Source organism: Chaetodon trifascialis, chromosome 16 (assembly GCF_039877785.1).
Source record: "Chaetodon trifascialis isolate fChaTrf1 chromosome 16, fChaTrf1.hap1, whole genome shotgun sequence".
Classification (NCBI taxonomy): domain Eukaryota; kingdom Metazoa; phylum Chordata; class Actinopteri; order Chaetodontiformes; family Chaetodontidae; genus Chaetodon; species Chaetodon trifascialis.
Window position 1 is genome coordinate 25,620,461 of NC_092071.1, and position 16,915 is coordinate 25,637,375.

General features: G+C 39.3%; 1 protein-coding gene and 1 pseudogene across 2 annotated transcripts in view; one reads left to right on the forward strand and one right to left on the reverse strand.

Annotated features, from left to right (window-relative positions):
• Nucleotides 1-757: 757 nt before the first annotated feature.
• ska2 (spindle and kinetochore associated complex subunit 2) overlaps nucleotides 758-16,915 on the forward strand; it is a 72,672-nt gene continuing 56,514 nt past the window's right edge. Inside the window, exons 1-4 of one of the 2 annotated variants that reach the window (XM_070983503.1) lie at nucleotides 758-921; nucleotides 3,617-3,709; nucleotides 12,184-12,360; nucleotides 13,306-13,383. In XM_070983503.1, the coding sequence (XP_070839604.1) occupies nucleotides 889-921; nucleotides 3,617-3,709; nucleotides 12,184-12,360; nucleotides 13,306-13,383 (381 nt within the window). In that variant the 5' untranslated portion in view covers nucleotides 758-888. The remainder of the gene's footprint in view (nucleotides 922-3,616; nucleotides 3,710-12,183; nucleotides 12,361-13,305; nucleotides 13,384-16,915) is intronic. The other variant, XR_011603184.1, reaches the window with a different exon arrangement.
• Nucleotides 7,962-8,859, reverse strand: LOC139345047 (uncharacterized; annotated as a pseudogene).

Below are 16,915 nucleotides of genomic sequence, written 5' to 3' on the forward strand. Positions count from 1 at the left end.
ATCAAAGACAGGACTAGAGCACTTCCGTTGTGTTGCTTGGGAATGCAGCGCTTCCCTTGCATTTATTTTCGAAGTTTGAGTGCTTTGTCAAAAGCACGATAAGATTTCATTGAAAGGGAAGCCTTTTTGGAATTCATGATTCAAGAATATTAACTGGTGTAATGGTTGTCCTCTTTTCAATTCTGTATTTTGAACAAAGTCAGAGAAATTTACTTTAAAATTCCACATAACATTTAAGAATTATTTTTAGAACACAGTTGGTTATAGTTGAATTTAGTCATTGTTCATGTTTATAGTTTTTAGTTTTTTTTCTTTTTCGCTCCAACTTAATACAATGACCTATTTTCTATTTAACAAATATATTTCAATTACTTTGGGCTTGAATAATACAAGTTATATATTAAAAAAAAACTATATTTTGTTTTGTTTTGTTCTATTAAATATTGTATTAAAATATTTGTATATGTTCTATTTGTGAGTACAGGGTGCTTCAGCTTGCATTTCTTTGTGCAAGCATGTGTTGTAAAATGACAAATATATTATCTTAGTTCCTTGACTACATCTACATAAATGTTTTTGTATGCTGCTTGAAATTTTGTTTAGATAAAAACAATTCAACAAAGTGTTTATGAGACTTTTCCATTGTTTCGTTTCCTGTACTGCGTAAGGAGGCTACTGGGTCAAGCTTTGTAAATAAAGTTGTTTTTTTTTTTTTTTTTTTTTTTTTTTTTTTTTTCTTTCCCTTTCTCGATGCAGCCAGTCTGCAAAAAGAGAGCTGCAATATGGCGCGCACAGAGGCTCTCTTCTCACACAGCTGCCCAATCGGCTATCCTCATTCCTGACAGCTGGCCAATCACAGAGCTCGCATCGGGCTGACAACTATTCAACATGGAGACAACAGTTGAAAAGCTAGAGGCAATGGTAAGAACAGTGTGAAACTATTTTATTTTCTGTTACACTCGTTCTAAAATTTCTCACGTCTTTGTCGAAAGACCGCAAAGACAATCATCAGCTCAATAATGATCGATGAGTTATTTATACGGGATGCCTATTACAGTGAGAGCAGTCAGATCATGGCTTTCCCTTTATATAAATAACGTTACACAATTCAAATTCCTTTGCGCAAGAGGGCCTTTTTGCGTACCGTTAAAACATAAAATATTGCAACACTGCTTATATTTAATCCAACTATAAGTATAACAGCGACTATCGAGTTCCAGCGGAAGGCCAGTTCAGATGTATGCTTTCTAAAGCAGCATTGCACTGCTTGAAGTATTTCCGTAAAATAGCATGATAACATGCCAGCAGTCAGTCACCATAGCTGGCTACAGTTCAGCGTGTAGATAGAAGGCACTTTTGTCAGTGTGGTTAAGTTTGAGATATTAGTACAACTCAAATATCTTTCAGTGTTGTCTTCAGTGAATTGCCAACTAGGAACGTGAATTCTCAGCTGATAAAGAGAGTGCCAGATGGCTCTATAAAACTGGTAAAACATGTTTGATCATTTTATCTCGAATTCGGCTAACTAGCTTCTTTCAAAGCTTTCACCAGATTCTCACTTGCCATGGCTTAAATCCATAGTATACTGATTATGAGCTCATTTTTAGTCTGTATTGTGTTCACACCAGAAACGTGACAACAATGATTTCATGTTGTAGGTTGTCAGGCACATCATCTGGTTCCACATTAAACCTCATATGAAATATGTTCAGTTTTTTTTTTGTTTACGTTTCATGTCCTCGAACCTCTCACCAAATGCCTGAAGGAATTTCCATACTCACCAGCATATTCAGATGTCTTTGCACGCTGTTGTTCTTGCAATGTAGGAAAATGCACAGTGTTACCCCTTTCTAATTGCACTTGTCACAGCTTTAATTTCACTTCAGATTATTTCACTTTGAAAGTAGAGAGCTGAGAAACTGGTTGGAGCTTGAGGTTAAGCTCTGAGATGTACTTAGTACAGCCACTTGCTATCACTAAGTTTCAACATCAGGTTTACCCTTAATTTTTATGAAGAAATAGAAAAAAAGAGACACTTTGGAGTTGGTCCATGGCAGCAGCATGACACTTATTCATAATTTCTTGCCTGAGTAATGCTGTCTCATTCAGAATGCATGAAAGATGCTTGTCCAGCATCCAAAAACAAAAGAGCGTTAACTTTTTCCAAGTCTATTTGTCTTTGCTGTTGTCATACATTTAGAGCTGTAATGATGTTTGAGATTAATCTTGTTCATCACTGAGATGTCGCCACAAACTAACTTAGACACATTGACTTGCCTTTTATATCAATAAAGAAATTATTGTCATTATCTCTCAGAAAATGCAACATTCTGCATCTATTTACAGTTTGTTGACGCTGTGCATTTACTTGCGCATATTTAATTTTAGAGTTTTATGACAACATTAGCTAATTAGTACTAACCACAGCTGAGTCTGATGGGTATGTCATTAGTTTTGCAGTATAGGCTGCACTGAAATTTTAACCTGATGAGGGAACTAGATGAAAAGTTAATGGGTCACCAGAGTTATCAGAGTTTATCCTGAGAGAGACATGAATGTCTAAACCAAATGTCATGTCAGCAAAAATGAAACTCATGGTGTCACAAAAGTTAGTTTGTGAGAATCCATCTAGTCGATGCAGAGAAATTTGTCTGTATCACTGAAAGCCTTGACCTGCTGGTTGTGCTAAAGCAAAAGTCAGATATTAAAGAGATAGATATTAAACTTTACATATAGAATATATTTCATAACATATGACACATTCTCAACTCACTGAGCAACAAGTCCGGCCTTTGGCTAAGCTAGTCCAGTGCCCATTTTATATTGTACTTCTGGTGAAATGGCATTGGCTAGAAACAAGTGAGGAAAATGCTTCAGCTGTTGGCAGGTGCTCTGACTTCATTGCACTACTGTATCAGACAGCTAGCAGTGCAATAGTATTGTCAAAGCATCTGAAAACTGCAGAGACCAGCTACACTGACATCAACTCAAATGTGCACAATAGATGGATCAAGGCATGGTCTGATGTTCGAGGTGAGAGAGCGCACTACGCTCAGGTTGAATGTAATTGTAAATAGTGTGAAAAATAAATAGTGTAAAGTTTGAGTCATTGAAAACAGATACATACATCAGTGTGTCTCTGTATTAATTACTAACTTACTCCATCTGAGCATATCCTGTAGTCCACATGGTAATATGATCAGGCTCATTCAAAACTGCTTTAAACAATAACTGAATATAAGCCTGATTAGTGAAACAGACCTTTTTTAGCTAATCGCCTTTAACACATTAAATATCTAGTCATATTTGTAATCTTGTTAACTGATATTTTGGTCAGGGTTTAGGAATAATTTTGCTCATTTTATACAGTTTTATTTACACAAAGTTGTTATACAGCTGCTTTTGTTTAGAATATATTACTTATATTACTAGATTTTTTTTTCCATTTAACTTGTGTTAAATGGAAAAAGAAGAATTGGTACTAGTACTGAAACTTGGGATACAAGTCAACACTAGTATTGACAAATTTCAGACAAAAAACAGACCTACTGGGCAGAAAAAAACAGGGCAAATTTGTCAATGTACTATCAAAGGGTAAAGCTGTGTGTCTTTGCAGTTCCTGAAGTCAGAGGCAGACCTGGAATACATTGAGAAGCGGCTGAAGCTGGACTTCATCAACAGCACTGCCGAGAATGGATGTCCCACTGAGGTGGTAACTGAACTATGACAGCTGTTATTTCAATTCAATTTTCAATTCAATTCAGTTTTATTTGTATAGCGCCAAATCACAACAGAAGTTGTCTCAGGACACTTTCCATATAGAGCTGGTACAGACCAAGCTCTTTATCTACAGAGAACCAACAATTCCCCCATGAGCAAGCACTTGGCGACAGTGGAGAGGAAAAACTTCCTTTTAACAGGCAGAAACCTCGGGCAGAACCAGGCTCTGGGTGGGCGGACATCTGCCTCGACCGGTTGGGTGAGAGAGGGAGAGCAAGAGAGGGAGAGTGAGACAGACACAGACAGACAGACAGAGACAGAGAGAGGCAGACAGAAATGCAGTCAGAGAGAGAGAGAGAGACAGAGAGACAGACATGCAATCACAGTAACAGTGACAGTGGATGTAATAATAGCAGTAGCAGTTGCAGTGGATGTCAGGCAGGGCCGAGGCAGGAGACGCAGCTGCAATCCACAATCCAGATTCAGCCACTGTGGAACCTGCAAGAGGACCAAGCACAGAGACTCCGGGGAAGGAGCTAAGTTAGTAACACGCCGTGGTAGGACATGAAAGATTCTCCATCTGCACACGTGCAGATTTCTCCTGATATTTTCACACAGCTAAAGACAGGACCAATTCAACACCAGTTTACAGGACTTTAAATAGCTACAGTAGCAATACAAGATATCAGTTATTGGATGGGCAATATTTATTGGCCAGTATTTGACTGTTACTGCTAAATCACTGCCAATGGCCACTAACCTTCAATATACCACACAACTTGACAAGGCAGGTTTTATCGTTTGTGTTTTGAAACACATATGTTTGTGTAATTCTCCATTTCTCTCCCTAAGAAATTTTGATTCTTGTACAACCCTGTTGACAAAAAAGTTGGGAAAACATAAATAGAAACAGAATGTGATGCTTTGCAAAATATTTGAAGTCCATATTTAATGTAAAATAGCTCAAAGACAACATATTAAATGTTGAAACAGAAATGTTATTGTTTTTTGAAAATTATATCCTCATTTAGAATTTGATGCCAGCAACAGGTTTAAAAAGTCTGGACAGTGGTAACAAAATACTGGAAAGGTTGTGAAATGCAAAAAGAAAACACCTGGTGGAGCATCTTACAATTGGTTAGGTTGGGTTAGGTTAGGTTAAGTGGTAACAGGTTAGTAACATGATTGAGCAGAAAAAGAGCGTCTGAGAGAGGCTGAGTCTTTCTGAAGTAAAGATGGGGAGGAGTTCAACACCCTGTGATAGACTGTGCTGGCAAATAGTGCAACAGTTTCAAAATAATGATTTTCAATGTAAAAATTGCAAAGAATGTGCAGATTTTGTTGTCTACAGTACATAATGTCATTAAAAGATTCAGAGAATCTGATGATCTTTGCACATTCAGCTTGGACTTATTCAGCCTGGACTTATTTCTGAAAACAGACTGAACAGAAAAAAAAAAACTTGTGTATAGGGCTGGGCGATAAAACGATGATATGTCTCGCGATAGACACGTAATCAATATCAATAAAAAATTTGATCGTTTGATAAAACATTCGATAATTTATTTCTTTGTCGGAAGAAACCAGAAGTTACGAAGCAAAGTTGGTTGCATGAACAAAGGCACTCACTTTCAGGTAACCAAGCAACGTAGTGAGTAATCACTGATCAGTGGGAGTGACACGCTAACACGCCAATCATGTTACAGTATCCCGTTCGGTTGCGCCATCTCATTGTCTCGTGTTTGATTCTTCGCGAGGAGTGAGATGAGAAATACAAATACAGTGCTGCAGCGAGCAAAGAAATTGTTGATAAAACAGGGAAAGTCAGCTTGCCAGTATGGCAGTTTTTTGGATTTTATAAGTCGGACTGTAGTCAGACCAATGTGGTCTGTAACTTACAGTGGGTACGGAAAGTATTCAGACCCCCTTAAATTTTTCACTCTTTGTTATGTTGCAGCCATTTCCTAAAATCATTTAAGTTCATTTTTTTCCCCATTAATATACACACAGCACCCCATATTGACAGAAAAACACCGAATTGTTGACATTTTTGCAGATTTACTAAAAAAGAAAAACTGAAATATCACATGGTCATATGTATTCAGACCCTCCGTTGAGCTTGATCTTGAATGGCCACCAGCCAGAGCCTTGACATGAACCCACATTTGAGCACCTTCTGGAGAGACCTGAAAATGGCTGCAGTCCAACCAACGCTTCACCATCCTTGCAGATCCTCTCCAGTTCTGTCAGGTTTGATGGTGAACGTTGGTGGACAGCCATTTTCAGGTCTCTCCAGAGGTGCTCAATTGGGTTCGTGTCAGGGCTCTGGCTGGGCCATTCAAGAACAGTCACGGAGTTGTTCTGAAGCCACTCCATTATTTTAGCTGTGTGTATTTCAGTTTTTCTTTTTTAATAAATCTGCGAAAATGTCAACAATTCTGTGTTTTTCTGTCAGTATGGGGTGCTGTGTGTACATTAGGGCTGGGCAATATGGCTGAAAACTCTATTGCGATATAAGTGTTATATATTGGTCGATATCGATAATTATTGATATTTTTTATGAGCCATTTAAAATAAGGACCAGGAGAAAAATACATTAAATTTAAACATTTTTATTTTAAATTTAACCTTCCTCTGATTATAATCCCCTCAGCTATCAAGGTAGAAAGGAAATGTCAACACAACCATGGAAAACACTCAAATAATAAATGTAAAAAAAGTGTAAAAATGTAAACAGAGAGAAACCTGAGAACTTTTTTTCTACAGGTTTAGTGCAGAAAGTTCACAAGCTGATTCACCCTCTGGTGAATAAAATGTTTTCAAATATGTGCAGTGTTTTGTAAACATAGCAGAAACTGAGGTAGTCTTGACATCTGTAACATACAAACAAATAAACATGATAGACAGTACAGTAACACTGACTGAACTATAAAACCAGCCTAGACATATGAGCAACTTTTGTCACTCTTCTTACTCTAAACATACATGAACTATTCAATTATATTTTTATTGCAAGTGTGTTTAAGAAAAAAAAAAAGAACGTGTAAGAGATGTTTATAACCTGGCTTCTCCACAGTGCTCAGTGGAAGCATGTCTTTAGCTATATGATATGCCACTGCCTCTGTTACGTCTTTGTGCCTTTTAGATGATTTGTCATCAGGCACTGAAGCGGATACCTCTGCATGGTGGTCAGCTGCTTGTGCGGTGGTGCTGCGGTTGGTGGACGTTGTCTAATTCGGCTGTGCTCCAAAGAGTGAGCGCGGCTAAGGTGGTTAAATAAGTTTGTGGTATTACCAGTCTTGGTGGGGGCGAAAGTCTTGCATAAGTTACAGACCACATTGGTCTGACTACGGTCCGACTTATAAAATCCAAAAAAAGTCCATACTGGCGAGCTGACTTTCTCTCACAACTTCAGGTTTCTTCCGACGAAGAAAAAAAAAATTATCGAATGCTTTATCGAACGCATTTTATATTGATATTGATGACGTGTCTATCGCGAGACATATCGCTATCGTTTTCAAAAAAAATGAACTTAAATGATTTTAGCAAATGGCTGCAATATAACAGAGTGACAAATTTAAGGGGGTCTGAATACTTTCTGTACCCACTGTATGCAAGACTGTTCAATTTCAATTTCAATTTTATTTGTATAGCGCCAAATCACAACAGAAGTTGTCTCCATATAGAGCTGGTACAGACCAAGCTCTTTTATCTACAGAAAACCAACAATTCCCCCATGAGCAAGCACTTGGCGACAGTGGCGAGGAAAAACTTCCTTTTAACAGGCAGAAACCTCGGGCAGAACCAGACTCTGGGTGGGCGGCCATCTGCCTCGACCGGTTGGGTGAGAGAGGGAGAGTGAGACAGACAGACAGACAGACAGACAGACAGACAGTCAGAGAGAGAGAGACAGAGAGAGACAGACATGCAATCACAGTAACAGTGACAGTGGATGTAATAATAGTAGTTGCAGTTGCAGTGGATGTCAGGCAGGGCCAAGGCAGGAGACGCAGCTGCAATCCACAATCCAGATTCAGCCACTGTGGAACCTGCAAGACGACAAAACACAGAGACTCCGGGGAAGGAGCTAAGTTAGTAACACGCCGTGGTAGGACATGAAAGCATGCAGATGGAGAGGGACAGAAGGACAGAGGAGCTCGGTGTATCTTTGGAGGTCCCCCGACAGTCTAATCCTATAGCAGCATAACTAGGGGGTGGTCCAGGACAAGCCTGAGCCAGCCCTAACTATAAGCTTTATCAAAAAGGAAAGTTTTAAGCCTACTCTTAAATGTAGAGACAGTTTCTGCCTCCCGGACAAAGACTGGAAGATGGTTCCACAGGAGAGGAGCTTGATAGCTAAATGCTCTGACTCCTGTTCTGCTTTTTGAGACTTTAGGAACCATAAGTAGACCTGCATTCTGGGAACGCAGTGTTCGAGTGGGGCAATAAGGTACTATGAGCTCTTTAAGATAAGAAGGTGCCTGGCCATTTATGGCTTTGTAAGTAATAAGGAGAATTTTAAATTCTACTACTAAACTTTACAGGGAGCCAGTGCAGAGCGGCTAGTATTGGAGAAATATGATCTCTCTTCCTGGTTTTTGTCAGAACACGTGCTGCAGCGTTCTGGAGCAACTGATGAATATTCAGCAACGAATTTGGGCAGCCTGATAGTAAAGAATTGCAATAATCCAGCCTGGAACTTACGAATGCATGGAGTAGTTTTTCTGCATCATTTTGAGACAAAATATGCCTGATTTTTGCAATATTACGTAGGTGAAAAAAGGCTGTCCTTGAAATTTGTTTTACATGGGAGTGAAAGGATATGTCTTGGTCAAAGATAACTCCCAAATTCTTTACAGTGGTCCTGGAGGCCAGCGCAATGCCATCCATAACTGCTATGTCATCAGAAAGTGACTTTCTAAGATGTTTAGGGCCTACTACTATAACTTCAGTTTTGTCTGAGTTTAGCATCAAAAAATTGCAGGTCATCCAGGTCTTTATGTCATGAAGACATGCTTGTACTCTAGTTAACTGACTGGTTTCTTCCGGCTTCATTGATAAATATAGCTGGGCATCATCTGCATAGCAATGAAAATTTATTGAGTGCTTCCTGATAATCTTACCTAAAGGAAGCATATATAAGGTGAGTAGAATTGGTCCAAGCACAGAACCCTGCGGAACTCCATAGCTGACTTTAGTGAGCACAGAGGAGTCGTCATTAACGTGTACAAACTGAGAGCGATCTGACAAGAAGGATTTAAACCAGCTTAACGCGGTTCCCTTAATGCCAATGAAGTGTTCCAGTGTCTGCAATAGGATGCCATGGTCAATGGTGTCAAATGCAGCACTAAGATCTAATAAGACTAGTACAGAGACAAATCCTTTATCAGATGCAATTAGAAGGTCATTTGTAACTTAACCAGTGCTGTCTCTGTGCTATGATGTACTCTAAATCCTGACTGGAAATCCTCAAATAAACTATTATTGTTTAGAAAGTCGCACAGCTGATTGGCAACTGCTTTCTCAAGAGTTTTTGAGAGAAAGGGAAGGTTGGATATCGGTCTATAGTTGGCTAAAACCCCTGGATCAAGAGTAGGCTTTTTAAGGAGCGTTTTTATCACAGCTACTTTAAAGGACTGTGGTACGTAGCCTGTTGATAAAGACAGATTGATCATGTCTAATACTGAAGAGTCAATTAGAGGTAATACTTCTTTAAACAGCTTAGTCGGGATTGGATCTAAAATACAGGTTGATGATTTTGATGATGAAATTATTGAAATTAGTTGGTGAAGGTCGACAGGAGTAAAACAGTCTAAAACTGCGACAGACTGAGTAACAGTTTCTATGGTTTCTGTATTTGAAGACAAAACAGTACCTGTTGACGGCAGGAGCCGATGAATTCTGTCTCTGTTAGAATTTTATCATTAAAGAAGCTCATGAAGTCATTACTGCTCAGAGCTAAAGGAATACATGGTTCAACAGAATTATGGCTCTCTGTCAGCCTGGCTACAGTGCTGAAGAGAAACCTGGGATTGTTCTTATTTTCCTCTATTAGTGCAGAGTAGTAGGCTGCCCTGGCACTGCGGAGGGCTTTCCTGTATATTTTAAGACTGTCTTGCCAGGCGGACCGAAATTCTTCCAAATTGATAGAACGCCATTTCCTTTCTATTTTCCGTGAAGTTTGCTTTAATTTGCGGGTTTGAGGAGTATACCATGGAGCTAACCTCCTCTGTTTAATCATCTTCTTTTTTAGGGGAGCAACAGAGTCAAGTGTCATACGCAATGAACCTGTAGCACGATCAATCAGGTAGTCAATCTGGGAGGGACTAACGTTAGCATAGGAATCCTTTGTTGTATTGAAACATAGCATTGGATTAAATACTGATGGGATCATATCCTTAAATTTAGCTACAGCACTATCAGACAGGAGTCTGGTATAAGAATTTTTGCCTACTGGATGGTAGTCTGGTAATATGAATTCAAAAGTTATTAAATGATGGTCCGATAAAAGAGGATTCTGTGAGGAGACTGTTAAGTCTTCGATTTCAATGCCATATGTCAGAACAAGGTCGAGGGTGTGGTTAAAACAGTGAGTCGGTTCATGTACATTCTGATGGAAGCCAACCGAGTCTAATACTGAAATAAACGCAGTGCTAAGGCTGTCATTATCAAGGTCGACATGTACATTAAAGTCACCTACAATAATTACTTTATCTGCTTTAAGGACTAAGCTTGATAGAAACTCCGAGAACTCAGCTATAAATTCGGAGTAAGGACCAGGAGAGCGGTATACTATAACAAATAAAACTGGCTGCACTGTTTTCCATTTTTCATGAGAAAGAGTGAGAACACGGCTTTCAAATGAGTTATAGTCGAGTTTAGGTTTAGGGTTGATCAAAAGGCTTGAGTCAAAAATGGCTGCAACTCCACCTCCTCTGCCGCTGCCTCGAGGAATGTGAGTATTAATATGGCTCGGAGGAGTAGCTTCATTTAGGCTCACAAACTCTTCAGGACACAGCCAGGTTTCAGTCAGACAAAATAAATCAATATTATGGTCTGATATTAACTCATTTACTAGAACAGCTTTAGAGGACAGAGATCTGATGTTAAGGAGTCCACATTTAATTCTCCTATCTTGTTGTACTATTGCAGAGGTTGTTTTCATTTTAATTAGATTCTTATGTTTAACTCCTCTTCTCTGTACTTTTGGTTTACTTAGTTTACGTGGTCGGGGGGGGCAGACACAGTCTCTATGGAGTGTTGGGTGGGTAACTGCTCTAATGGAGGCGCAGAGAAGCGTGTAGGACTGCAGCTCTGCCTCCTGGTCTCAACTCTGAGTCGTCAGGGGTGAGGTTCATAAATAAAATTGGTCAGATTTCTAGAGATGAGAGCTGCTCCCTCCAAAGTGGGATGGATGCCGTCTCTCCTAATCAGACCAGGTCTTCCCCAGAAAGTCTGCCAATTATCAATTGGGGACAACAGTCAGTTTCCTTGACTGTTGTCCCCACCAAGACCGGTAATACCACAGACTTGTTTAAGCACCTTAGCCGCACTCACCCTTTGGAGCACAGCCGTATTTCGCCAATGTCCGACAACATCTGCAACCACAGCACCACAGCACCACAGCACAAGCAGAAGACTACCGTGCATAGGTGCTCTACTTCAGTGCCTTATGACAAATCCTCTAAAAGGCACAAAGACATAACGGAGGCAGTGGCATATAGCTAAAGACATGCTTCCGCTGAGCACTGTGGAGAAGCCAGGTTATTTTCAATTAAAGTTTTCAATTTCAGTGTTTTGCAATTCATCACATTCTGTTTTTATTTACATTTTACAGTGTCCCAATTTTCGAAACAGGATTGTAATAATTTTAATAGATGAAGTAACATAATGCCACACAAGAGAAAAGATTACAATAAATTACTGGATAACTGTTAATAGAACAAACAACAAAACAAAAATCAAGGCACATCAAAGGAGCTAATGCAAGTAAAATCAAGCCTCATAAAATTTCCTTGCAATTAGAGATCCTAAAGAGGCAATGCCCATCATTAATTTTAACTGTTCAGCAAAATCCTAAGAGAGACCTTCTCCCAATAAAAACACCTGGGGAGATTCTGGAAATAGTACTGATATTCAATTTTCTTCATTTATTTGGAACTTCCTTAGAAACAAAAACAACTGCCTCACATAAGACAACACTTAAGTTAAAAACAAAAGACTCAAAACAGTAAAACTAACTAACAATAGAAGTGCTTTATCACCACCAGCTATTGCTCTCACATCATGTGAGAATGTGGTAAACAGTCCTGCTGCCCGACTCGTGACTTTGCTGGATGCTATGAATGACATGCGTAAATATGACTTCCATGGTGGAAATGATATTACCACATTTCTACCGGTGGATAAATTTTTTCAGTTGCACGGTATAGACTGTCATCATGATGGACGCTGTGCCTGCAGGACAACCCGGTGGTGATGCTGGAGAAACTGAGAGCCATCAAAGCCAAACACACCGTGTTGTGCTCTCAGGTGAAGGCGATTGCAACTGTACAGAAGGAGTCAATAGACTCCATCAGAAACAACCTAAGCAATGTCATGGAACTGATCCAACACTTCCAACAGACCACTGATGTGGAGGTACCCTCACAAACACTGCACTTACTGTTTAAATACCACCTTATGTACTCATACTGTAGGCAGAGGAGAGCGTTGTGGGAAGTTTGTCATATTCTAAAGTTTTTGTGAAAGTCAGACAGTTAGATAGTCTTTCACTACAGCTACAATGCCAGTTTTGATTCCTAATGGAGTTGTGATGGTGTCAGAGTTGAATGGTCCCAGATACTAGATAGAGCTTGTCAAAATAAGTTCTGGGACATATGCCCTTTCCAGACATGCACTTCGATAGATAATGCGTTGGCAAATTGACATATCTGGATCATATCTGAATAAGCACATGAGTCACTTTTACATCAAATTTCCAACAACATTCCAACCAGGTCAGACCTAAGGCCTTTTCAGTGCTGGAATACACAACATAATCAGTCTACCTAATTTTTCAACTTCAGATTCATGTCACCTTCTTACAATGTGAATGCAAAGGCTACAGCATGTGAGCAAGTAGGGATCAAATGAGAGTCACAACCTGAGAGGAGTCCCTCTCATGCTCACAATGGTCATTAATTAAGTACTATAGGCCTTTCACATAATTATGCATGGGACATAGGTCTGGTGTTTGTTTTGGTCTTGGAAATGTGTCAAAATTAGCATGAGAGGAAATTATCTCTTTGGTGAAACAGCCCCCCCAAGTATCAGATATTGGACAACCATTGTTAAATTCATCATGGTACTGTCATGTCTGAATTAAGACATTGCGATCATTTACATAAATGAGGTCTAATGGCTTTTGGCTTTCGCTTTAAAGCCAGCAATGTTACAGATTCTGTGTGTGAAGAGAACTAAAAACCCAAATTTTACATGATCTTACTACATAAAAAATATGACATGGCATGTCATGGCATGTCATTATACACAAATATACTGTGTATTGTGCTCTGGTTGCAAACTATTGATGATGTCTTGCAGGTTCAGCCACTGACAGAGCTAGTGCAAGAGTCAGCAGAGTTCCTGGATACAGCAGCTTTCATTGATACCAAAACAGAGGTAAGACCCAGTCAGCTGCCAGAAACCTTTGTGTATTGCTAACTATTGCACCAAATGCCACATTTCCACTAGCGCGGCTCGACTCTACTCTACCCGGTTGTTTTGTGTTTCCATTAGGGATAGTACCTGGTACCCGATACTATTTTTAGTACCTGCTCTGGCGAGGTTCCAAGCGAGTAGAAGCGATACTATATGTGTGACGTCAACAGCCTGGCGGCCACTGATTGGCCAGAGAGTGTCGTCACTGGTCTGCGACGTCCAACACCCGAAAAACAATCCCGCCCCCTCCATTGTAACGCCGGGCAACAGCAACCGCTGCCTTTTCTGACCCGAAGCCTTTTCTGGGTTTCTTCTCTTGCTTTGTGTGTGACAAAAAGCCACAAACTGAGCAGCAAATACATCGCCTCAATGTCCTCAATTGTTTGTTGGCTCTGTTTTTACAAATTGTACAATTGTACAAATTGACGTCATGGCAGTTTCGCACAGCCGTGGTATGACGACCCCACCTACGTTGAGGAGGTACTATGAAGTACTCAATTGTAATGGAAACTTGACCAAACCAAGTAGAGTAGAGTAGAACCGAGTCAAGTAGAGCTGGAACTGTGTAATGGAAATGCGCCAAAAGTCAGCACTTCCTTGGCATCTTCACAGCAAAAGTTAAACTTCATGATGTGATTTATTTACAGTACATCTTCAGTATGCAACAGAACAACAACTTCACAGCTCTGATAGCATGGCAAAGCACAACAGATCAGAGATTGGCAAGGCTACTGTATTTAAGATGAAGGCCACATCAGTAATACAGGAGTGAAACCAAACATGCTTCTTCCTCACTGCATTTTCTAACCTTTATTTACTGAGGGAAGGTTCATTAAAGAGGAATGTTGTATTTCTGGAACACTCAACATGTTTATGACCATGTGTTAAGCCCATTTATGGTGATGAAGCAGGTCAGCTGAGGGTGGAGATTCATGTTAAGATATTATATTATGAAACCAGTCTGAGTATAAGTTTTCCAACAGTGAGTCGAGTGAAAAATGTGACTACCATGGCTGCTTACATAAAGTCCAAGGTTTTTTGAGCTTCTCCTGGGTTATCTCAAACTAAGGTATATTAAATTATAAAAATGACATACTGTATATTCACAAATAGTGGACCATTTCTTTTGTAGTTACCTGAACTACAGAAAAAGAGTAGTATCAAACCCTCTTTTATAGATATAGTGAGCCAAAGTCATGATGTCAGGTCCAGGGAGGCCTCTATTTCTCTAGCCTTTAGTAATCAATACAGTCTCTCATTGTGCTGTGCATCAGGGTTTCGGTGCAAGTCTACATGGCGTGGAAAATTTCAATGTTCCGAACAAATGGGTATTTTTCTTGTCTTTATGGACCATATTTTCCTATGTTTCTGAGTCTAAGTGACTAATGGGGACACCGATTTTTGAATTGTTTTAGAATAGGCTGCAGTGTAATTCCCCATGTGTTTATGCACCATACATTTACGTCCAGTAAAAGTGCTTCTTTTTGCCACCGACAGGCTCAAGTTGTTTTTCAAAGTGTATGACAACATTAAGGAAATCATTCCATTTTGTTAAACAGTCAGATCTGTTTTGTCTAATCAGAAACAGCCACTATATTGTTCTTGGCAAAACCACCAGACAAAACCATTTTAGCATTGTAAAACACACTTCATTCTAACTCAACAGAAACTAAATAATAATATTAATAAAAATAATAAAGGTCCAGTGCATAGGATTTAGGTTGGAGATTGCAACCAAGTGAATACACGTCTCCCTCCAAGATGGTGGCCACAAAAACTCGTTCTCTAGAGTCAGTGTTTGGTTTGTCTGTTCTGGGCTACTGTAGAAACATGGTGGTGCAACATGGCGGACTCTGTGGAAGAGGACCCGCTCTATCTAGGGATATAAAGAGCTCATCCTAAGGTCATAAAAATGCAATGATTCTTATTGTCATGTGATTATACATTAATGAAAACATTGTTATGAAAATTATATTCCATTTCTGCCATATTCTGCCAATAGATTTGCCTAAATCTTGCACACTGGTCCTTTAATTCACCAAATTGAGAGATGAGCGAGAGAGAGGGCAGAAATCAAAGAAGCAGTGGGAAAGCAGGGAGTAGAGCCAGAATACAAAACATCAGACTTGGCAATTATGTCACTGGACATCAACACTTCAACAGATTTCCCCAGTTAAAAAAAAAGTAATTACTGGATAACAGAAACCCTGCATTGCACTATGAACACATTATTCTCTAATTTAAATGTATACATTAATGAAATGATAATAACTTTAACAGACTAGTATTTCTGATGCCGACTAGTAGGGTAGCAACTTTTAATTAACTCGTTGACTAATCGTGCTTATCCAAAGCTAAAACATAAATATTGAACAAAAAATAATATTAGATTGTTTTTCAAAAAACATACTGCCCTTACTGAAGCAAATGAAGTGAACCACACAACACACTGTTGAGAAATGCTCTGTTCCGTGGCTAGATTTTTAGTTATTAGTGATGTAGCAGAACTAGCCTCTAACTGACCTTCTCTTACCCTCTCTGACTTCTCATGAGAAACGGAGTTGGAAACCAGTCTAACTGATTGAACTATAGACCATCTAGAATGCTCATAATGAAGTGTGATTTTGAAGAGAAACAGGATGTCCCATGTCAATGCTAATGGTCCCCCAATAGCCCTAAGGAAGTAAAGCCGGCTGGGAAGAACAAAGGCCAGGCTTCAACTGAATCCCCAAACCGAGTCTGCTGATGGGTTGCAAAGTAGCCAACCTTAAAATGAACTGTTTGTAAGCCAGAGGACTTTGTTTCTTGGTATACCTGACAATTGCATCTCTGTACAACTCAACAATGGACATATTCACATGGCTAAACCCATGATCTATATGATGCCCATGTTCTCTCATGTCCCATGACAAGCTGTGAATCTAACTTTGTTTTAAGATTTGCCTGAGGCTCTGCAATGGAGCCTTCCTATTATCTAAGGGTTCGTAGGGTTTGAAGTTGACTGTGCTTTATAAGACCTTTATTAAGGAACAATCATAAGGATGATAATCATTTTGGCAAATATCGTCTGCATTTCTTTATTTCGTAATTTCTTTATCTTTATTTCCTTCTTTATCTCTTTCTATTTCTTTTATTGTTGTATTAGTTATACATTGAATCATTATTCATGTTGGGATGAAACTGTACCAGGATGTAGTGTGTACTACCTTAATTTGATGTTGCATTCGTTGATAAAATGTCGGGGCACCACCTTCCTCAGCTAAGAAGGACTGCAGAAATTAACTGCTATAACGCTGACAAATACTAACGAATGAACTAACAGTAAACCAGTCTGATAACCTGAAGTGTAAATTCTGGATACAGGGATCGTAAATATTCAGTTCAAAAGGACACCGTCTAACCAGGACTTAAATCAAAATATCATTTATTAAGCAGAATTGTGGATAATGGGTAATGTACCATGAACAATAAGACAGAAGATGGGAGGTGATAT